This window comes from Podospora bellae-mahoneyi, chromosome 2 (genome assembly GCF_035222275.1).
Source record: "Podospora bellae-mahoneyi strain CBS 112042 chromosome 2, whole genome shotgun sequence".
NCBI lineage: Eukaryota > Fungi > Ascomycota > Sordariomycetes > Sordariales > Podosporaceae > Podospora > Podospora bellae-mahoneyi.
In genome coordinates, this window is record NC_085881.1 from 620,313 (window position 1) to 642,219 (window position 21,907).

The 21,907-nt window shown below is 51.3% G+C and overlaps 7 protein-coding genes across 7 annotated transcripts; 3 read left to right on the plus strand and 4 right to left on the minus strand.

Moving 5' to 3' along the window:
- Positions 1–225: 225 nt before the first annotated feature.
- Positions 226–517, plus strand: QC761_0031770 (uncharacterized protein; the record flags this gene model as incomplete). The annotated part of the gene is made up of 2 exons (XM_062872271.1): positions 226–305; positions 379–517. The coding sequence occupies 2 exons, from the start codon at positions 226–228 to the stop codon at positions 515–517; spliced, it is 219 nt and encodes a 72-aa protein (XP_062734341.1).
- Positions 518–1,079: 562 nt separating this feature from the next.
- Positions 1,080–2,208, plus strand: CCG6 (clock-controlled protein 6; the record flags this gene model as incomplete). Its single annotated transcript, XM_062875815.1, has 3 exons — positions 1,080–1,232; positions 1,370–1,452; positions 1,521–2,208. 3 exons carry the CDS (start codon positions 1,080–1,082, stop codon positions 1,696–1,698), a joined length of 414 nt encoding a protein of 137 aa, XP_062734342.1. The 3' UTR covers positions 1,699–2,208.
- A 1,412-nt stretch (positions 2,209–3,620) lies between these two features.
- On the plus strand, positions 3,621–7,484 carry QC761_200870 (uncharacterized protein). The gene is made up of 5 exons (XM_062875816.1): positions 3,621–3,677; positions 3,739–4,933; positions 4,989–5,232; positions 5,281–5,539; positions 5,591–7,484. Exons 2-5 carry the CDS (start codon positions 4,552–4,554, stop codon positions 6,818–6,820), a joined length of 2,115 nt encoding a protein of 704 aa, XP_062734343.1. The 5' UTR covers positions 3,621–3,677; positions 3,739–4,551; the 3' UTR covers positions 6,821–7,484.
- A 2,873-nt stretch (positions 7,485–10,357) lies between these two features.
- On the minus strand, positions 10,358–11,620 carry QC761_200880 (uncharacterized protein; the record flags this gene model as incomplete). The annotated part of the gene is made up of 1 exon (XM_062875817.1): positions 10,358–11,620. One exon carries the CDS (start codon positions 11,618–11,620, stop codon positions 10,358–10,360), a length of 1,263 nt encoding a protein of 420 aa, XP_062734344.1.
- A 3,374-nt stretch (positions 11,621–14,994) lies between these two features.
- QC761_200883 (uncharacterized protein) lies at positions 14,995–15,616 on the minus strand (the record flags this gene model as incomplete). Its single annotated transcript, XM_062875818.1, has 2 exons — positions 14,995–15,386; positions 15,492–15,616. The coding sequence occupies 2 exons, from the start codon at positions 15,614–15,616 to the stop codon at positions 15,116–15,118; spliced, it is 396 nt and encodes a 131-aa protein (XP_062734345.1). The 3' UTR covers positions 14,995–15,115.
- A 306-nt stretch (positions 15,617–15,922) lies between these two features.
- Positions 15,923–16,214, minus strand: QC761_0031820 (uncharacterized protein; the record flags this gene model as incomplete). Its single annotated transcript, XM_062872272.1, has 2 exons — positions 15,923–15,929; positions 16,021–16,214. 2 exons carry the CDS (start codon positions 16,212–16,214, stop codon positions 15,923–15,925), a joined length of 201 nt encoding a protein of 66 aa, XP_062734346.1.
- Positions 16,215–16,485: 271 nt separating this feature from the next.
- QC761_200885 (uncharacterized protein) lies at positions 16,486–16,962 on the minus strand (the record flags this gene model as incomplete). Its single annotated transcript, XM_062875819.1, has 1 exon — positions 16,486–16,962. The coding sequence occupies one exon, from the start codon at positions 16,960–16,962 to the stop codon at positions 16,486–16,488; it is 477 nt and encodes a 158-aa protein (XP_062734347.1).
- Between the last annotated feature and the right edge of the window lie 4,945 nt (positions 16,963–21,907).

Here is a 21,907-nt window from a genome sequence, read left to right on the forward strand (position 1 = left end):
ACCACAGATGACATGTCGATATTTAGCGCCCAGTTGACCTGATTTGGCCGATGCTGGGTGGGGTGGTGGTGATGCGATGGAAGCGGTGAAAACCTGGGAAGAACGGCGGTTGATCTGCCGGAACAACCATGCCCTGAATTCAGGCAGGATCTCGACGCGTTAGCCAGAGTGCGTGATCTTGCCGAGCACCGCTATCGCGCGCTAACATCATCGTTGTTGTCACTGATGAGATGGGATGGGATGGATGCAGCATGCAGCATAGTGCAGGAAGGAGGTGTGGGTGGTGGTAGCGGCCCACCTGCAAGGTACGAACCAAACAGTCGCCTGTGTGCCACCTCATCTGTTCATTTCCGCCGATAGCAAAGGTGCCATTTCCAGGCACGCCCAGAAGCCCCGAAAACACCGGCTTGATATGTATCGCTTCGTTTTGTTCTTGAAGAAGAGCTCCAGCATGTTCCTGGTCGCAAACACGTTCATGGAATATGGCCATGAGACGCGCTGCGAAGAGGCGCGGTGACGACGACTTGCATCGACGGCAAGCTGAAGAGAAACCTCTCATTAAACGGCTGAGAGAGGCCCAGGCGCAACAGGAAATTGGGCTGTTGCTGGCACCTGCCACGATGTGCCATCCATTTCCGAAGAGGCAATTGACAGCCTCCCGTTGGCCGCCACCGCCTGGCCAAGGGTCCACACTCCCCTTTTCCACCCTACCCCTGACAAACCCCCTGCTCGACTGCTTGATTTGATCCATTTTCGGAGACACGCTATCACAGCGAGAGGATCCTGGATCCGCTGGTTCGCCTGGCTCTCCTGGCAACCCCAAGGAAAAATCGGCTCTCTCTGGGGGGGCAGGCTGGGTTTCCCCGTCCATTTGGCGAGTATCGCTATATAACTCGTGTCCGCTCTCCAAAATGATCTCGTTTCCCTTTTCTCTCTTCACCCACTCGCTCTCTATCAGCCCTGACTTTTAAGTCAAGTACATTCGTTCTTCAACGACAGCGCCTTCACCCCCAACTCACCATCCTCTCCAACGTACATACTTTCGAGTATATAATTTAATACCCGACAAATCAGTCAAAATGAAGTTCTCCACTGCCGTCCTTGCCCTCGCCGCCGGCGCCAACGCCTTCAAGAACGTCACCTACACCACCGAGGTTGTCACTGCCATCACCACCTACTGCCCCGAGCCCACCACTGTCGAGTATGGCGGCACCACCTACACCATCACTGAGGTACGATCTTCCAAAGAGAGACGACCGGGAAAGAACCACTGGAGCTTTGTTTCAGAACTGGGACGCTTTCTGGGGAACAACCGAGCTCGATCTCGATCCACCGGTTCTAGAACATCACCGCTAACTCAACCTCGCAGGCCACCACTCTGACCATCACCGACTGCCCTTGCACTGTCAAGAAGCCTGTCACTACCATCTCGTCAGTGATCTGCCACGACTGGTGCGTCCCTAACATCGAATTGGGATTCGCCATTCCTGTTGAACGTCCAATGCTAACATTTTCTCCAGCGCCCCTGTTTACCACAACAGCACCGTTGCCCCTGGCCCCACCACCACCCCCGTTGGCACCATCGGCCAGCCCGCCCCCACCCAGCCTCCTCTCGCCACTGCTGGTGCCGGCAAGGCTGCTGCCCTCTCCGGCGGTGCCCTCGCTGGTGTCCTCGGCTTCGTTGCCCTTGCCCTCTAAGTTTTCTGCCTGTCATGACCACATTTTACCCGCTGCGGCTCTCGGGGCTTTGAGAGCTGTCAAGCTCGGGCCCTGGGAAGACCGGCTAGTAATACTTAATCAAGTCTTTTCATGATCTGGGATGGAACAAGTTTTTTTTTAAAAGGATACCAATGGCAATGATGTTTCAAGGGAATATAAAGGGGAAGTTCGAGGGGATCTAGGATCCCGGGAAAAGGATGATGGGATGGGATAGAGTTGGAATGCCCTCATGATGTGGTTGTGCAAGGGAAACATTTCGCTCCTACGGAGGACAGTTGTCACCTTGCCAAGTTGTCGAGTCTTCATTTTTCTGGCGGGTGTTTTGGAGATTGGTTTACCCCCTTTCCCCGAGCACAGTCGAGGTTTCTTGAAGCTCACAGCATCTTTTTGGAAAAGTGTTTCGGATCTTACGGACCAAAATATCAACGCTTTCCAGCCTCGCCTCTTCTCTTCTGTGTTATTCTTTCCTACTTTCAATTGTGCTCTGCCTGTACATGCTTTTTCTATCAATTTGTGAATGTTTGATGGGCACAATGATGGGTTTCTGCCGGGCGTGTTTATGGCTTCTGCTTTGAGGGAGAGGAGGGACACAACAATATCTTTATTTTTCGTGGGTCATGTACATAGTTGTGTATCTTCTCTCTATTGCTCAAAGAGCTAGTTTTGGTCCGGTGGCCTATCCTTTGTACATTTCTCTCGGTTCCTCTTTTTTTTGTTGCATCTGTGACGGGAGTTTTATGAGATACCATTGATACCTGATGTTTCTACTCGTATTGACTTGATCGATTGACTGAGGTTGAAACCTGGCGAAAAGAGAGACACGGGATCCCGGATTGGGAGTTCAACTCGATGTTGTTTCATTTGATATTTTGTGAACTTCAAGGCAGAGAGAAAGCTGGTTATGCAGGGTGTCACTGTATGCAGCACTGAATCATGATTCAAATCGTGCATTGTTCGGAAACCCTTCCCATGTGTGTGTGTTTTTTTTTTTTTTTTTCCTTTCCCGCAGTTCCCGCCCCCGTGTTGCTGGAACCTGGATGCTGGGACGTGCCGGGTAAAGACATTGTGTTGGTGTTCCAGGTTCCCAATATCGCCTTTTCTTGCCCGCCGGATGGCCTCGGGGGTGTCAACCTTCCAAGACACAAAAGTTCTCAATGGCGGTGACAGTGCAACGTTTCATCAACCATAAGGTAGGTTTCGTTGAGAATTGCCAACGGAGAAAAGTCATCAATGACCAATTCAAGTCTCCGGTCCTGAACCAAGCAGTTGCAGTTGTGAAGTCCGAATCACCATGATCAACCTCCACCGTTGAAGCTGTCGGCCGTTGACCGCTGCTACCTTGCCACGATTCTGTCGTTCTCAGAATAGGAATGATCATCCCTCTTTTTATTCTAGAATCTCAATGCAGTTTATTACATTTCATAACCATAACCATATCGAAAGGCTTTCGTCTATTTCCATCATCATGTTTCTTTCTAATAAAAATCCCTAGAACAGCTCACCAGGGAAACAATCTCACTCTCTTCAAAAGAGCCGGCGGCACAGCCATCACCTCACCACATCACAAGAGCAGAAACCAATGCAAACAATTCCCGCCTGACTCTGCATGAATTGATAGCGTGAGAGAAAAGACGAGATGAGTGTTCTTAGCGCCCAGACCGTCACGAACCAAGCAGATTACGGATGATACGGAGTGAATTACGAGATGATAATAGCTGCACGCCCTAATCTTAGGGGGGGTGTGGAAGAAGGAATGGTAAGCGAGATTTGATTGTTCTGTGCTCACGCACCAGGAGAAAGTCCGGGCACTTGGACTGTGCAGGTGAAGAGGGAAAATGGAAAATGAAAATAATGAGAGATGATGGATTGGAGAGCAGAAGGAAAGGTTTGCGGTGCTTCGTAAGAGAGATAAGATATGATGACAGCAAGGTCGTAGGTAAGACGGAAGAAAAGCCTCGGTTGGTTTTATGCAGTGCATAAACTTCACACCAAACACATCCCAAACCACTGACTTTTAAGACAATTGGCTCTTTTCCCCACCGTTATCAACCGCCAAACAGTTCAACGACTCTCTTAAACATGAAGAAAAGATCGCCCCCCCCAAAACGGCAGCCATGATGATTCGGCGGCGTTGAACAAATTGCCAATGATCATCGGGTGAGCCACTCGAAGCACATGTTTTTTAAAGTTCAGACCGTCGGCCAGTGGCCAGCCAAGATTTCCTTCCCCATGGGGAACAACGGTCGAGAGCGGGTATCAAAACGCGGGGAAGCGGAGTCTTGACTTACACGATCCTCACATCATTCACGATCGAACAACAAAGCAACCAGTTCCATCTTTCCGTGAGATCCAAGGCACTCGGTATTGTCGAGAAAGTTATCTGGTGATTTTAGCAATGCCATGTAGTTAGGTTGGGTAGCACCAGCTTAGAAAAGGGACAGGGCGACCAATGGTTCGTCGGCTTTGGTTGGGGTCCATTGATTGCCCCGCGCGGCCGATCCCCTTCCCCGGGAGGAAGGGCACGATAGAGGTTGGGAACTAAATGGCACCTTCATTGTTCGGGAGTCGGGGCAACGGATTATATGCGGGGGAGAACGTGCAGCACCGCGGTTACAACTCTCTTACCTTCACCACCAGCTTTTGGATATAGAGTTCTTCCATCATATATTCATATCATCATATGTTTCAACATACTTTTACATCTTTATTGTACCACTACTTGTACTTGTGCTCCTCCGATATTTGGTATCTTGTTCCTGTCACCTGTGACATCATCTCATCACACCGTCGACCTCACTCGCCTCGCTCCATCTCAGTATCAAGACAACAAAAATGACCAAAGACCACCCCCAAAACCACACCCAAACACACTCACTCACCTCCCCCGAAACCTTCTGGTCTCACCAAGCCGATCAACTTCATTGGCACAAGAAACCCGCCACCGTCCTCCAAAAGACAACCAAACAACTCCCTTCTGGTATCTCTCACGACCACTGGGCCTGGTTCCCTGACGGCGAGATCTCCACATGCTACAACTGCATCGATCGTCACGTCCTTGCTGGCAGGGGGGATGCTCCTGCCATCTTGTATGACAGCCCGGTCACGAACAAGAAGGAGACATACACCTATGCCAGGTTACTCGACGAGGTGGAGATCTTTGCGGGTGTGCTGAGAGAGGAGGGAGTGAAGAAGGGGGATGTGGTGCTTGTTTATAGTAAGTATCCAATTCTCTCTTTCGAGGGCAGGATTGATGCTGACAAAGACTGAAGTGCCCATGATACCCGCTGCCTTGATCGGGATTCTAGCTATCAATCGTCTTGGTGCGATCCATGCCGTTGTGTTTGGCGGTTTTGCTTCTGGGGCACTGGCCCAAAGAATTGAGGCTTCGAAGCCGGTTGCTATCCTGACTGCTTCTTGCGGGATAGAGGGGAATAAGGGGCCGATTGGGTACCAGGGTTTTGTGGAGGAGGCGATGAAGATTTCGAGTTGGAGGCCGCCAAAGACTATTATTTGGTAAGTCTCAAGTCGGACTCTGGCATTTCACAGCTGACAATAACACAGGCAAAGAGACGAGCTGCCATGGCGACCCATTGATAGAGCGAATGGCCAACGAAAATGGCAGGCCCTGGTCAAGAGCTGCCGTGCTAGAGGTTGGCGAGCGGCGTGTGTTCCTGTTAAGTCGACAGATGGCGTCTACATCATCTACACCAGTGGCACGACGGGTCTGCCAAAGGGTGTGCTGAGAGAAGCTGGCGGCCATGCCGTCGGTCTGCACTTGATGATCTCGTATCTCTTTGGTGTCCATGGTCCTGGTGATGTGGTATGTACTCTGTGTCTTTGACATCCTTCATGGCTTACTGACACGCATCAGATGGGATGTTACAGCGATATTGGCTGGGTCGTCTCTCACAGCTATACTTTATATGGCCCCCTCTTGACCGGCGCTGCAACCGTCTTATATGAGGGCAAGCCAGTCGGCACCCCTGATGCCTCGGCCTTCTGGCGTCTGGCCGAAGAGTACAAGATCAACACCATGTTCACTGCCCCCACCGCGCTCCGCGCAATCCGCAAAGAAGATCCGGATAACATCCATTTCTCTCGTGTTGGTGAGCGCGGAGGTCTCAGGAACCTTCGAGCACTATTCCTGGCCGGCGAAAGATCAGAACCATCCATCATCACCATGTATCAGGACCTGCTAGCCAAACATGCTGCACCTGGCGCACTGGTGATCGACAACTGGTGGTCATCCGAATCCGGCTCCCCCATCTCGGGCATCGCTCTCGTGCCCCATGCAGGTCATGACAGAGCCAATCCCACCTCCTCTGCCTCACACCCACCGCTGAAGATAAAACCTGGTTCGGCAGGCAAAGCTATGCCTGGATTTGATGTCCGCGTCGTGTCTGACTCTGGTGAACCTCTACCACCAAACACCATGGGCAATATTGTCCTAGGCCTCCCACTTGCCCCTACTGCCTTCAGGACTCTGTGGGGAGATGAGGAAAGGTTCTACAAGGGTTACCTCAAACGCTTCGACGGGAAGTACATCGACACCGGTGACGCAGGTGTCATTGATGAGGATGGCTACATCCATATCATGGCACGCTCAGACGACATCATCAATGTGGCTGCTCATCGGTTGTCCACTGGCCAACTGGAGCAAGCTATCACCACCCACCCTGACGTCACGGAAGCATGTGTGGTTGGCATCCCTGACGCACTGAAGGGGCAGATGCCGTTTGCTTTCATCAGCACTTCCCACGGAGCGGCAACTACAAAAGAGAAGAAGGAGAAACTGTTTCAGGAGATACAGACCCTGGTCAGGAAGCAAGTGGGTGCTATTGCGAGTTTGGGGGGGATGATTGAGGGTAAGGGGATGATTCCCAAGACGAGGTCAGGGAAGACGCTGAGGAGGGTTTTAAAGGAGTTGTTGGAGAATGCGGTGCATGGGGAGGTGGACAAGGAGTTGAATGTTCCCAGTACGGTGGAGGATATGGGGGTTGTGGAGGTGGCGAGGGGGAAGGTGAGGGAGTACTTTGTGGAGTTGGAGAGGAAGGGGAAGAGGCATGCGAGCATTGAGGGGAGGGAGAAGGCGAAGCTTTAGGGGAGTACCTTGCGGTGAGGATCGGTGGGATGATGAGAGTGGGGAGTGATGTTATGATATATACCACGACGCAGGTTAGGCACTTTGTTGAAAATATAGTGGAGTTCCAAGCTGTGAGGGCCACGGTCCTTGGTCGTCATCCACTGACTTTCCTTCTTCATCAATCTACTAGTAAGCCACCTCCACCAGCGCAATTACAAGACGTTAAGGCAGGGCCCTAATTAACTTCGTCCGGACAGCTCGCAAATCAAAGTTATAATCTAATTTACTCAATCTTCTATATCTTCAACATCACGGGTTCAGAAATACCCTATTTTCACCAAGGGACAGGAATACCGCGGCCGCGTGTATCTGACCATACCTTCAGTAAGGGAGCGGTACTTAAGATCCATCGACATCTAGCACCGGGACTGTTTGGTATGGTGAACAATGTTGGCTACAAACTTCCGGAGAAGAGACGCGTGTGAAGGGCGAGGATAAAAAAGGTAATGATGCAGTGAGCGAGAGCTAGGAATGTAGGACTTGATATTGCCTTTGTATCAGTGCACTATATCAACTTTTAAGGGGCATGACGGGATGTTAAAAATACAATATTGCACACTATAATGTAGAATGTAAGGTCTTGAAAGATAGTGATAACTCCTCTCGGCTATCTTGAAATGCCTTTTGACTATTTTGAATTGTCTCTTGACTATATTTGTAGGGATAGTAACTATTTTTGGAGGCCTATAGACCATCAAAGATGGTCTATAGAGTATCTTTGAAGGCCCATGGATTGCCTTTTAGGGCCTGTCAGGGGTTGTTGTCAAAGATGGTAATCACCATTCTTTTATCATCAACGCCTACCTTAATAACACTTACGTCTCTCACTTTAGGTATGTGGCCACTGGTAAGGTTAACATCACACGGCTACACCAGGGGCCAGCCATAACCCTTCTCTGGAGGAGGTTTCACCAAAGTCACACTCCAAGTCATTCCTCGCCGTTTCTTTTCAACCACCGGCAGGCAACCTACCTCACTGCTTACAAGTCAACCGTCACCAGTCAAAGGCTAATCACCAGTCAAGCAGGTAAGTAACAAAGCTGTGCACCAGATTTTGTCTTTCATCACGATATTGTCAGCTCACACACATAGACACACACACACACACAAATACACACACACAAACACACAAGATCTTGGCACACTTCCAGCGACAGTAGCCACCACAGTCCCTCATCCGGACGACGGACAAAACAGCAGCAGTAGCACGCTTGTGACTTTGGGGCGAGGTAGCATTTTTGCACTTCTTTTTCGGCCCGGATCTGCGTTGTGCTACACCCAGCGTCTAGATCTCGGAAGCCCCCAGTGTGTATGTGTGCGCGTGTGTTCATGTCCACGTTTCGCGCGCGTCATCGACGCGGGTGGGTGGTATGTCAATCTTGAAGAAAATCATGATATGACTTGTTATTATTTTAGAGAGAAAAAATATCAACAATAGTTTGAGGGAAAATGGTTGGGCATCAAGACACGCCGCGGGAAGCCGCGCCTTTCTCCCCGGGCTGTTCCCTGCAGACAAAACAGGAGGGAAGAGAATCAAAACTTGAAGTGTGTGTGTGTGTGTGTGTGTGTGTGTTCAAGTCCACGGCGTTTACCTATCTCACCACGCTAGTCTTGCTCAACAAGCTGCTAATGCATGATCTACCTGACCACGCATACACACAGGAAACTGCGCAGTGGTGTTTCCGGTGGCGGCAGTGGAGGGTGTGTAGGTGTGTGTGTGTGTGAGAGAGAGAGAGGTGTCTATTACGGTGGTATGACAGCCAGACCACCAGATGGGAGTTACACCAAAGGGACGGATCATGTCCGGGAATGGGGGGCGTGGAGTCTGGACTCGAGAAGCAAAGCAAAACACCTCTCTGCTTTTTTCTCAGCTAATCCTCTTTTGTCTCTTTTTTTTCACCAGTCTTGTCATGGTAGTAGCTGAGAGCTGCCTAGTACACACACACCCCTATTCCTACCTCTTTGATCTCTTCCACCTGCCCCCGCCCAAAGAGAAATTTGGCCACCCGGACACCCGACTCGATATTAAACTCGTCTTTTTACCGCCCCGAAACCACGTAAGATCCACCCCCTTTTCCTCCTCCAATCCCCCCATCACGAGGCTTGGCGCCGCTGGTGGAAGGGAAGAAAGTGACGAGTTCGTTTTGTACGACACGGGACAAAGACCCTGGCGATGATGGACCGATAATCTACCAATCCTTCTGTAGCACCAAACCCTTACCTCAGCAAAAAGAACTTCATTGGAAGAGTTCGATCCTGCGGAAGGGGGGGGGAGAGTGGGGGGGGAGGCAAAGAAACACTGGTTTGGTCAAACAGGAAAGAAAGAGATACACAGAAGTGACGGACGGGTATACGGTGGTGGTAAAAAGAAGCTAGGAAATCGAGTGAGACATTCCACACTACTCCGTATACACAGTGACACACGGTAAGAAGAAAAGAGGAAAGAAAAAGGTGGCTTGTGATGAGACAGCCCGTTGTTCCGTTTTCCCCGACGATTTCTTCTTCTGGGGGCTTTTCTGATGGTGGTAAAACGGACACAAGGCGCTGTCCGACAGATGGATTTGCTTCGGTGTTCTTTTCCTTCCATCGTGTGCCCTTTGTGTGCGAGATCTGAGAACAAAAAGAACGGGACATCGGGACACAGAGGTGACATGAGAGACTGGCTGGTTATGGAGATAGCCGGTGTACTAAATAGACATTTCCGTGGCCTTGGATCGAGAGCTGTTCAACAAGGCCACTTTTGAAGTTGAAAATGCAAAAACTGCCAAAAGCAATGCTGTCAATAGTAAGTATTTTCAACAACTAAACCGCCCCATAACCACACACTTCCCACCCAGCCAGCACCTGACATCCTCCCTGACCCAGCATCCATCCTCTCCATATCGCCATCCAAGTCATGCGTCACACACACACACACACACACCCAAAAAAAAAAAAAAAAAAAACCCACAAACACACGCCCCAAAAATATGCCCTTCCCCCAAATGACGACCACTGTTGTTGGCGCCTCACTCCCTTTCCGCCTCGTCCCACCACAACTTAATATATCCACGGCGAACATGTCCCTCCCCAATTCCTACACTTTCCCCAACCCAAAGTCTAGCTAGCGCGTGAGTGGCAGCGCAAAAGCAAAACAAGCGCGCCCGCGCGCCACCCCACCGGCCCTTCTCGACGGGGCTCGCAACGGGTAACTGCACCCTCATAGCACAGAGAGAGAAAGAGCTGGCCACCGGTGGGGTGGTGAGCTAAGAAATCTGCATGTTTCCGTTGGGTAGACACAGTAGTCTGGGGGAGGAGCCAAGTACTGTGCTCTTGGAGTTGCCACTTCACATCTTCAGCCAGCCGGCCGTCATTCGGGGTTCCCCAGCCCTTCCTCTTAGGATTCCGTCGGCTCGGGGCTGTATGGGTCGTCGTTCCAGAAGGAAAGCAGCGATTTCCAACCCCTCCCCCCATCTCAAGGTATACTACATTTTACAGTAGACAAGAGGGTTGCGTTTACTGTGTTCTTGTTTGTGCTGCTGCTGCTGTCTTTGCAAAGAGCCCACACCCAGACCCGCCCTGTCGTTCATTGACTGTGCTCTCTACAAATCTCCCCTCTGGCTGGCGCTTTCCTGCCTTGATGCTTTCCATGACCCAGTCAACGCTGACGAATTTGACGCCTCGGCCTCGGATAGTCTTGATCTCTTTTTGTAGCTTTTGAGCAGCGAGTCCACCGCCGGCAAAGCTGGATTTCCCCAAGATGACATGTGTGACTTGTTTCTTTGCTAGGTGGAGGGCGACGCTCGCACCATTGGTGGCAAGGAGGTGCTTGAGCATGTGGTCTGAGATGGCTGGGTAAGTGGAGCCGTTGATGTAGATGACGAGGTTGTCGAAGATACCCTTTTCAGGGGAGGCTGGTGCGGATAATGACTTGGTAGGGGAGTCTCGTGATTGGGGTTTGACGGTGGGTGGTGATAAGTTTGCGGGTGGGTGGTATATTGCTGTGGAGGATGACTTGCTGTTGCGAGTAGCCTTTGGCGAGGCAAAGAAGCGAGGCTTTCCGGTAGGTCTTGGGTCCTCTTCGACTACTTCCTCCTCGTCATCGAGCTCTGGAAGTGTAAAGAACCTCGACGTATGTGAGGTTTCCCGTTCTTCTTGCTCTAATCGAGCAATCGCAGCTCTTTCTTCTGGAGTTAATCCATCCTCTTCATCTTCGTGATCGTTCCCTTCTGTGGTGAGTATTGGCCTTTGCTTCAAAAGTAGCAGTTGAGCTTCTTGCTCCTCTGCTTCCATCTTGGCAAAGATCTCTCTTTCTTCCGCTGTTAGCCCATCCTCACCCTCCTCATGTTGTTGTGGTGGTACTGATGCCGGTGGCTTTGCTGGTATTGGCGGCTTCTTCTCCCTCATTTCATGTGCCTCCTCCGCTTTCCGCTTCTTACTTGGATTCCTCAACATTTCCAGCACACTCTTCCTTTCCCCTGTCGCCAGTTCCCTCACCTCCTTTGGTATGTATAACCCCAGCTTCTCATCATACTCGTTCGACCCGCAGCCCACTGTGTCACTCATAAACTCATCACCTCCACCGTTCCCCCCCTTGAACTGGTAGTTCATCTTTTTGAACCGTGACACCCTCCATCCTTGCGGACCGCGCGTTTCGGCACGCTGGTGGCCTGTCGATGATGAGTTCCAAGGGTCGAAGCGCTGGAGATTCGGTTCTGTTGGGCCTTTTGGTTTTGCCGGGGGTGCTAGTGGTATCTTGCGTGGTCGTCCTCGAGGCATATTTTATTGCTTTTTCCTGCCTTCCTTGTTTGGATTTGCCGGGGGTAGTGATTGGTCAACCTGGTTGAAGCAAACGGATGGGTGCTGATGATGTCAATTTTGATGCAAAGAAGCATTTATTATATTAGCCATGTGAGGTAGTGATAAAATAACGTGCGAAAATAAGCAAGTAGGCAGAAATGAAGAAGAAAACAAATATAACTCTGAAACACACAGAACACGCTCTCTGCGCGCAAGTCGCGTCGGTCGCCACCTGGCAACACCAACTCGAGCTCCAATATCGCAGGTCTGCGGCACGAAATCACGTGATACCCCTCCACAAATCTGCTCTTAGCATTCATTCTCAGCCTCTCCAATGTCATCCATCGGGGAGTTTGCGCCTTTTTCCACTGACCACCCATCGATGTCTAGACTGGCGTGATGATAACAGTGTAACATCCCCTATTCCCCGAGCGAAGCTCCCCTAAATAGCCTAGCAATTAACCCACCTGTCACACCCAACAGAGTCACATCAGGCATACTCGCCTCTGTCTTTCACAGTGAAAACACTCCACACTTCGGTTTCGGTCTCTTTGCTCATCGCCATCAGAGAGCCATTCTTTCACCTTTCAGGAACTGGTTCCTAAAGGGTAGTGCGCTCTACCCATCTATCTGGAACATCTCCATGGTAGCGATCTGTCACCCCCTTTTTACCCTCAAGCGATCCGAGCTGAAGTCCTTCTTCTCTCCTCCCCACGAAATCTAATTCCATCATTCGGTTTAGCTAAACTCCCTAGCGAATTTCTGCAAGGGAGATCTTATCACCCTCCTCTGCCGCATAAGACATGTTTCCCGTGCGCCATGTTCTTCAAAGTTCTAGGTTACCTTGACTCAAAACTCAGGTAGCGAAGTGTGATATGTGATATCCCCCTTATTTACCCCCTATTATACCCAGGATTACATCCCGTCCCAGCAGCCCGTTCCCCCACGAGGATGCGGGGTTCTGTTTCTCCCTTGAATGCATTTTGGTTCAAGTTTCCAAAAAGGCAGGGTTTGTTGTTTAGTCTGGTTCATTATTCTTGAACATTAAATACACCTGTCATATATATGATGTTAAACACACCCATGGCAAGGATGATCTCCATATTATCCCATTGTTAATAGCACACATTTGTACGGGTGTGGGGAATGGATCGTTCCGATGCGCATTGCATATCTGCAGTGGCGGTTGTGCATATTCATGCTATCTTGCTTCCTTCCCTCGTCCCTGTCCGTATCGCTGGGAGCCGCCCAAGAGCAAACACCAGAGCACAGTAAGAAACACTGCCAGAAAGACCCCCTTTTTGGTTACGTTTTTCTGCAGCATGGGCCCTTATTGATCTCTTCACCGTTGATGTTGCTGCCTCCGCCGTTGAAACCATGCACGATGGTCATTGCGGCAGTAATGGTGATGGTGACATTTAACAGTCACAGTCCATCTGTCTATGCCATGCTACTGTCCCCATGCAAATGTGAGTACGGTAGATGAACTGTAGGTATGCTCGAAGCATCCCGTCATGTAATGTAATCCTCCTGCCTCTGCCTTTGGCCTCCCTACCGTACCTACATGTAGGCGCCCACAAACTGCGCCGAGGAAACAGTAAGCAATATCAATAACAGCCGGACATCATGCACCTTCAGGTACTCGATATTTTCTTACGCGCACAACCTCACCACCGCATTACATTACCTTCACCTATCCAAATTTTACCTTGCCCTCACAGCAGTTCATGCACAACGGATGCTGCAAACTGTGACCACTGCTCTGCAAGTACACACCTCCTACTCCATGTATGTAACGGCGACGGACAGGAACGGACGGATGGACCCGAAGTATTCTGCAACTCCAGCTCCAGCTTGATGCAATGCCACTGTCCTGAACCTCCCTACCTAAACTTCGTCTCCCATAACCCCAACAAATCCAAGCATCATCATTATGTTTGACGCTTAAGCCCATGTTTGGCGGCATATAGTCAGTTTTGAAGGAATGTGATATAAGCCCCCCCATCACACAGTGCATTTCTCATATCCTACCTTACCCTTCCTATATTCCCACCATTGGAAACCAAGCCACTCACTTCCATCGATCAATCCTGCACGCCATCCCCCCCAGATCCAGCCAGATCTTGTGTCATACCTACCTACCAGCATCATATTTCATGCGCTTGTCATTGATCCCTCATCAGCCGGCCGTTCACACAGACCCATTCATATGTCTCCAGGTCACGGGCCAGCAACAAACAATATTTGTTATTTGTATCAAGATCTACAATTGTGATCTGGAGATCTTTAGTGCCTCATTATTGTGTGCCTTGAAAACATGGTCATGATGGTTGCTTGAACATCGATGTTTCCGCTCCTGAAATTCCCCACATTCTGGCCATCATCGGCGGCTACTCTTCTCACAAACCATGCTCTGTTGCTCATGAGGACTCAGCAGCCAGCTAGGTTGGACCTCGTTGGCCCCCTTCCCCCCGGGTGCTCAACTGCTATCAGTCCGTGCCGCTGCCCATCAGCCAACCCACCACCACCTCCATGCCATCTCAACCCTCAGCGCCGCCGCTCTAACCGTCACACAAGTTCTTTAATTCTTCCAACAGAAGAACCAGATTACATTCAAACCCCCCATTTTGCTGCTTCAAACAAACTCAGCCCCCAACCAAAAAAAAACCAACCAGGGAGGTGAATAAATGTCGGTGATCTAAACCCAGCAACCCACCCACCAAAGTGTCCTTTGTGTAACCGCTCCTTAATATCAACTTTCCCCAACAAGGGGGCAAAGAACAAAAAAAACAAAAGAAGGCAAAAGCGGTGTGTGCGTGCTGCTCCTGATGGATAATGAAACCCATAATATTGTCTTTTTGAGAAAAGCATAACAACCTAATCACCAACAAACCATGAAACAAATATTATTCCCCACCCACCCCAAAAAAAGCCAGCAGTATTCTCAAACCGCAAAAAAGAGGCTCAGCAATTGCTGTCCCTTCTCAGTATCACTGTTATGGATACCCTTACCTACCCACCTGCCTTACCTGCCCAAAAAATATGCGTATCATACTGACTTGCATCCATCATTATACCTACCGTGCTTGCGCCCGATGCCGGGTGGGTGCATACAGACCACTCATGCACCACACACCATGCTCAGTCAGCCTGTCAGTCCTGGTGTCTCTCTCTCCCTCTCGCTCGCCGATCTCCTCTTTGTTCTGTCCTGCTCAGTCAGTCAGTCAGCCAGTCAGTCGGTAGTCAGCCATTCAATTCCCCCCTCCCTTCTCCTTTCCCATCAAATCGGCCATTTTCTCACCATCCCCATTGATACCAATTCACAACCCCCGCCCGCGTCCATTTATTACCCAAATGCAAGACTCCCTTTCCCATCCATCCATCCATTCTTAGGTAGCAATTCTTCGCGCGATCGCGGAGACAAAAGATCTCGTACATACATACATACATAACGCAGCAGTACACATACTCACACTACATTTGCTTGCTTGCTGCATGTCGGGAATGCGAGCGAGACCCCCCCCCCAACCCCAAACACACAGATCCAGAGCAAAGCAAAAAGGCACAACGAGGGGAAAAAAAAGCCACCCCCTCCCCCCGTGCAGGGTTCCCTTCATGCAAATTGTGGCCCAGCCAGCCAGCCAGCCAGCAAAGAGAAGAGCACAATACCGCACCTTGATCCGATGGGGCAGAATCGGGGCTGCCTCTGCTGCTTATCAGAGCAGTGGGTGGTTTGGTTGGTTGGCTAGGTTGGGTTGCAACTCATAGTACTCAGTGTCCGTCCTGGCCGATGAATTGCAATTAACAAAAGACAAACCCGGCTCCGAGTCAAACTTTCCCACCTAGTTACAGACTCATGTCTCTTATTTTTCGCTTTTCAGAATCATGGTCCGCTGCCGCATCTTGTCTTGTCTCGGCGAGAGGCAAAAGCCAACCCGATCCCATGGCCCTATCTCTGTATATGCTTGCCCCCATGTCGTAGCAGTGGTGGTGCGAGGGGGAAGGGGGGAGGGGGTGAGCTGTAATATGCAACAAGCCAGGCTAATGTGGGACAGCGCATCGGGAGAGAGACAGATCTTCCATACAGCATACAGAAAAAAAAAAAAGGCTTGAGGCTAACTTCCTGCAGTGTTCCCGTCGTCACCCATGCTGACATGGTGCAGCCAGCAGCAGCGAACAACACCCTCTCAAGCTAGGCCACGACGACGAAAGAGAGGGGCGATAGAGCCACCCGCGAGAAAAAAATCACTAGACGGATAGATCCTAGCGGTGGAGCTCCGCTCATGAACTGTTTGGTTTGGGTGGCCTGCCACCGGTCAGTGAGTACTGATTGTTTGGGAGCCAATATGGCAGCGGGGATTTTGACAACACTTTACTACCCTCTGAAAGCCTCGAAAAAGATCTGATCTCGCTCGGTTATGGGCTGTCGGTAGAAGAAGGACCGACCAGGGCAAGCACCGGAGGCATCAGCAAAGAAGAGGCGGGAGCGGGGAAGCATGGAGAATGCCGAGGACAACAAGAGGTGCAGTGACGGCACAACCGAGTTCAGTTGCGAATCGCGAATCGCTTCCATTGTCTGAAATGCTTTTGAGCTGTCAGCCATGAAGCCTTGGGAGAGTCGGTCCAAAGACGGCTGGGCGTCCTTCGTTCAAAAGAGTCGATGTACCACCACCGAAGAAGACAATGACTGTGGAGCAATGAGGAGAGTTGAAGACGGGCTTTCTGGCGTTCTCTCATTGGCTTCCTGGCGCCAACGACTTGGCCATGTCTCTTTTCATCCTGGCCTGGGGGGGTTGCCGATGTGTTTATCGAGCGCGACTTTTCGCGAACCGGGGAAGACGACGTCAAAAGAGGGGTTGGTGTAGTGAGGGCGAAGTAGCGGTGTGAGCCGGTTGGAGGGACACAGTGTGAGACAGCAGGTCGGGGGATGTACCCGTTGACAGAAGAGCAACAACATCGAGAATGTCTTCCTGTTCTCCTGGAAGCTGTGCAGTGCTTCCAGAACATGTCACCACCACAACCGCCCTCCTAACCGTGCATATGTTTGCAACAACTCCATGTGGACCTGGCGGACAAGCACTGCACTTGGTGCAGATCCAGAGACGGGTATATGGGCCAGCAAGATGGTCCAAATTTGGGATATCAGATATCGGACCCGTCACAAGCGGCGTGTCAAGACGGCTAAAAACCACCTTGGAAGAGGAAACCCTCCTATCGAGCCCTGCCGAACCAGACTTGCCATTGGGTAGCAGCCCAGCATCCGAGGCGAGAGCCTCGACTTGTTGAGTCGTTGAGACGATGCTATGATGGAGAATGATCATGGTTTGGTGGTCAGCAACAGGAGATGTCGAGTTTGTTTGGTGGGTTCGGGAATGAGAATTCAATCGCACTGTGAAGGTCCGGACCTTCTCTGCTTCTCTTCGTCCCCTCACACCACATCAAGACCACCCTCTCGCATGTGCCACACACACGGCACGCACGCAGACTGTCCACCGCTTCCATCCTGGCAGCCATGTAAGGCGGAAAACGGTCCGCACATGCAGCTTGTTTTCTGGCGAATAGGAGCAGCAAAGCGAGGCAAGAACAGAGTTCAACTGCCCTATGATTTGCATGATCCGATGTCCCGCCCGAACAATCCCAGTCAGGAAGAATGTCTTGGTCCAGACTCGAGAAATGAAGAGGGAGTTGCTTCAAATGTGAATATGAGAGACGACAAGGTCTTAGACGAATATGGAAAGCCAATTGGAGGTTTGACGGCAAGCTGACCTCGAGCCTAACTCCCTCCCACCAACAAACCAAGCCCCAGGACTGGACAGAAGCTGCTGGGATGCCTCTCCAAAGTATCTCGTTGTGGGTGTGGGCTTGAAGACGTGGTTCGCGTTGATTGGACTGATGGGCTGGCCAGCCAGTACCACATCCCACCAAAGGTTGGCGCGGGAAGATAAAGCCCAAACCCGAACGAACATGCTGGGAAAGAGGAGGGTTCGTCTATCAGGTATCAACTTTCACTATCGCGACGCCCTCATCATTATTGCCAGCTTCCCAGTCGAGTCGTTATTGCGCAATCAGGAATTTGGTGCTTCGGTCCCGGGTGGACTTGAGGAATCGGTTGGCTTGTCGGCCATGGGAATAAGCAATCGCTGTCATCAGCTTTCTTGCACTGCCATCATCATACCTATATCATGATGTATTCACAATGCTTTGTAGGTTGCGGGAACGCTAGCGGATACGTAACAAGAAGCCTGTCCGTGAAGCTTCAGATCTCTGTCGATGGCTGGCCGGGTGCCCGGACGTGCTGAGGTCCGGCTTTGCAGGGGAAGCTTCGGGACGGTCCACACTCGGAGGCGTCGGTGCAGGGCTAGCAAGAAGGGGCTGGTTCTTTTGCGTCGCCGAGGGTTGAGACTGATGATGAGGGTTAGAAGAGATGGGGGAGGGGGTTGGAAGCGATCCCCTGCAAGAAGAGGAAACTGAAACATGACCACACGCCCCCCCTATTCGATTCGAGCAGACCGCAGCAGCATGATTGGAGGATCCATCCTCCATCGACGCACAAGCACCTAACCGCTGTGCATTTGTCCGCATGCAAGTGTTGTCGAGCCCTTGGAAGTTTTCCTATCCAAGATCCCTGTGCGCCGAGGCTCTGGATTCTCGCTGACCTTCTTGGGTTGGACGTTGTGCGTAGCCTGGCGACGCAGGGACCTCATCTGCCTTTGGCGAAGAAAACAGAAACCCATGGCCATCACTCCCGCTCCCCCTCAAAAGGACGTGATCAGAGCGCCGCTGTGGTTTCAGGCCTAATTTGGGAGAGACAAAAGAAACACCCAAGACATCTGGTGGCTTTGACCGTTTTGCTCAAGGGAAACAAGCCCGCAGAGGACGGGACTCATCCCGTAAGAAGGCCCTTTGGCAGAGTGATATCAAACAAGAATGGCTATTGCGGCACGGCTAGGATAACGCTTAGTACTTCGGACGAATACCTCCTCCATATCAGTAACTTTCCACGCCGTGAACACTACAGCGTTACTTCTTGGTGGACCTTCGGAAGGTTGGGGGTTTCTCTGGATGGAATGCACAGGATGTTGCATAACATGAGAACCAGGGAATGTATGAGGCTGAATGTGCTGCATCTAGCACCCGCCAGCACACGAGCATCGCAGTTGCATCTCCGAAGTGAGAGTATTGTGACCGGTCAGCTGGCTTTGGGAGTTGGCGGTCGACAGGTTTGCTGCCAGCTTACGCCACTGCCATCCCTCGACAAGAATGTTTGCTGCTGCGCCAGTCGCAACACAGGCAGGCACTCGACAGGACCGGCAGTTGACGAGAACACAGCATGAAAAATGCGGTTGTTCTGCTTTCTCCCCAGGACCTGCCGCCGGGTCATGCACCGCACCGCATGAAGTTTCCAGAAATCCGGCCAGGCGGTATCGGCAAGTGACCTGTCATCGCGACATGCTTCCGCCAACCGTTGACGGCTTGGAGGAGGTTTGACAAGATGGCGAACATCGAGCAGGAAAATACCATGAGAATGGCCTTTTTTTTTAGCATCAGGTTCAACAGACGAGAAGAAACAGAACTCCACTTCCAGTCACCCGTCCAAGGTGACATGATGGTCTCGGGTGGAACATGAGCGGGAGCGATATGGACGGGGTTTTTTTTGGTGAGGGTGCGGTCCGCTCGGGATGTCGTCCCAGTGGGCGCCGGTTCTACCCACACGGGGCTCATCGGGACCTCTCAGCGTCAAGTGACCTCGGTTACAGCCAGTCCTCGAGAGCCACGATTCCAGACGAAGATGCTGAGTTGTGACAGAACATAGCGAGGCTTGCCACGTACGCACACCAACAAGTGTGCTTTTCTTCTCCTTACAGGTATCGGAGTCGACGGCGATGTCTTGTGATGGAGGTCGGCATGAAGAAAAATCTCCTCTATTGCCAAGTCCACATCGCCGAGCCGGCCAGCTCGATCTTTCTGGACCGTGATCGAAAAGAGTAGTTGGCTCGCCGTTGCAATCCGCAAAAAAAGAGCGCCCAGCCACTTCGGGGGGGGGGGCGGTGTCAATCCGGGGGAGACTACCAAGCGAGATACTGTTCTGGCGATAATCATGATGATGATGATGACCGAATTCGATATTCCTAGGCCCATGGCATCAGCAACTCGGGGCCGAGGACCTTGACGTCGAAACATGTCATGACAGGAGCGGTCGTGCATTGCAGGGCAGGGCTTTTGCGGTGATCTTGCATTGGTGGCCATCAACCCGGCAGCACATCGATGGACGCGCATCTGAATCCCCATCTCTGAAGATGGTCCATCGCTCACCATAGGCACAGGCAAATTTCCTCGCTTCTCCACTGCAACGACTGGATGCCCCCACACAAGCTTCTGCACCGACAAGAAGCATGGGGAGGGGCGTGTTGTTGAACGGACAGTGTCGACATCATGCGGTGCGCACCGTATACCTCATTACCCCGCTCTTCGGCGAAGAATCACTTCACCCAGCATTCTGTGTCCATCTCGTGTCTCTCTCTGCACGTGGTTTGTTTCCGCGGTTGTTGTGTCCCGAGTTGGGTGTGATCATTGTGCGATTGAAGATTTGTTCAAGTGTATGTCGGTCCAGTGGTAATGATAGAAACAAGGGTTTGATGTTGAGGTCGTTAGAGTGTGAGCTCGAGGTTAGAGCAGATGGTGAGCGGCTCAAGCTTTCAGATGGCCCGTGCTGTAAGAAAGTGCGGCACTCGCCGAGCCCGAGATCATCGCAGCCACTTCGTCAACCTCTAACCACCAACCAAGCAGCAGTCTCCAATCCTCTTTCCGCCGCCATTGTTTTCGTATTCTTTTTTTTTTTTTCTCTCCCACCCTCTTTTCTTGTTTCTCCCGCGAAGTGCCGTCTCAAGGCTGAAATTGTCTCTCTCTGAGCCTTATGAGCCTTATGCATCGCCGTTATGTCAAGTGCTTCCTGTCGATCTGTTAGTTTCGAACGTTTGGATATGCAGTATTTGAGCCGGGCAGGCACTGCATGGATCCGTCAGGCCAGTCTTCTATTACCATCCCCACGTGTTGGGGGGATGCACGACAGCCCAGCGGTGGCCTGGTCATCGGGTTGCGCGCAGTTGATCTTGTTGACATCACAGCATGGTCACAATGAAGCGTTTCTTTGCTGTTCCTGAAGCCAGTGCTTCAGATCAGATGCAGCAAGGTACACGGCGTGCTCCTGGTTCGGAAAAAGCTTATGGGATCTGGGAATGCCTGAGATCCAATGCATGCTCCAAGGCCAGGCCCTCCACGCCAGAAGGTGCAGAAAACGCAACGCCGGTGTTCGGGTTCATGTGCGTAACACGACGCTTGTTGCCCACCGCACCGCACTTTGCAGCAAATCGTGCATTGCAGCTAAATGGTCAATCGGAGTTTTTCTCGACTGATGCGGATATCGACTGATGAACCATACAGGCCGAAAAGACGTCTCGGATCGGGCGGACTCTGAGTTCCCTCATCTCATCAATTGATTTTTGACCGGTTCTTGATTGTTCGTGGTCGCCGAAGGTGGTCTCGTCGACCTTGCTTGCAACCTCGCCATTCTTGATATAGCGGTACGGTGGTCTGGTGTGGTTACCTTATCTCTGACACTTTTGCAGAAGATCGGCAATCAAGAACCGGTCAAACGATATGTCAAGCCAAACGCAGCGAAAAGACGGGCCTCTCACTTACACACTACCCACCACGCCGTACATGTGCATTGCATACGGTATGTATGTAGATGCACCTACCACCCTGAGTGAGCGGCGCGTTGCATGCATTGGTTGCCGCTTCGACTAACGCACCAGCATCTTTTGATCTGTTTTTCTTCTTCTCTTTTCTTACCCACCAAATCCCCGTATGGATGGATGACTATACTATGCGAAGCACGAAGGGCCTGAGCCCACGGGTCCCTCCCTGACAGCAAAGACACCACAAGAACAACTCCCATTGTGTCTTCCACCCAAGTCATTAGATCATGAGCCAAGAATATCAGCCAGCAATTTGCCATTCGCCTATCGTTGGTTTTGAAGTCCACGAAGACGACGAAAGAGCATCCCTTTCTGGACTAGCCTCTCGCCGGCCAATCAGCCAGGACATGGCTGGTACCTACCCTGCATAAGAGGGGCTTGGTGGCGGGGAGGGGAGGGGGTGGCTGCAGCGAAACACCTGCTTTGCCTTTTGCACAGTGCGGGGGTTCAGCACTTTCAACTGCTTCCAGATGAAGAACGCCTCCCCAGCAGTTCCGATACAATAAAA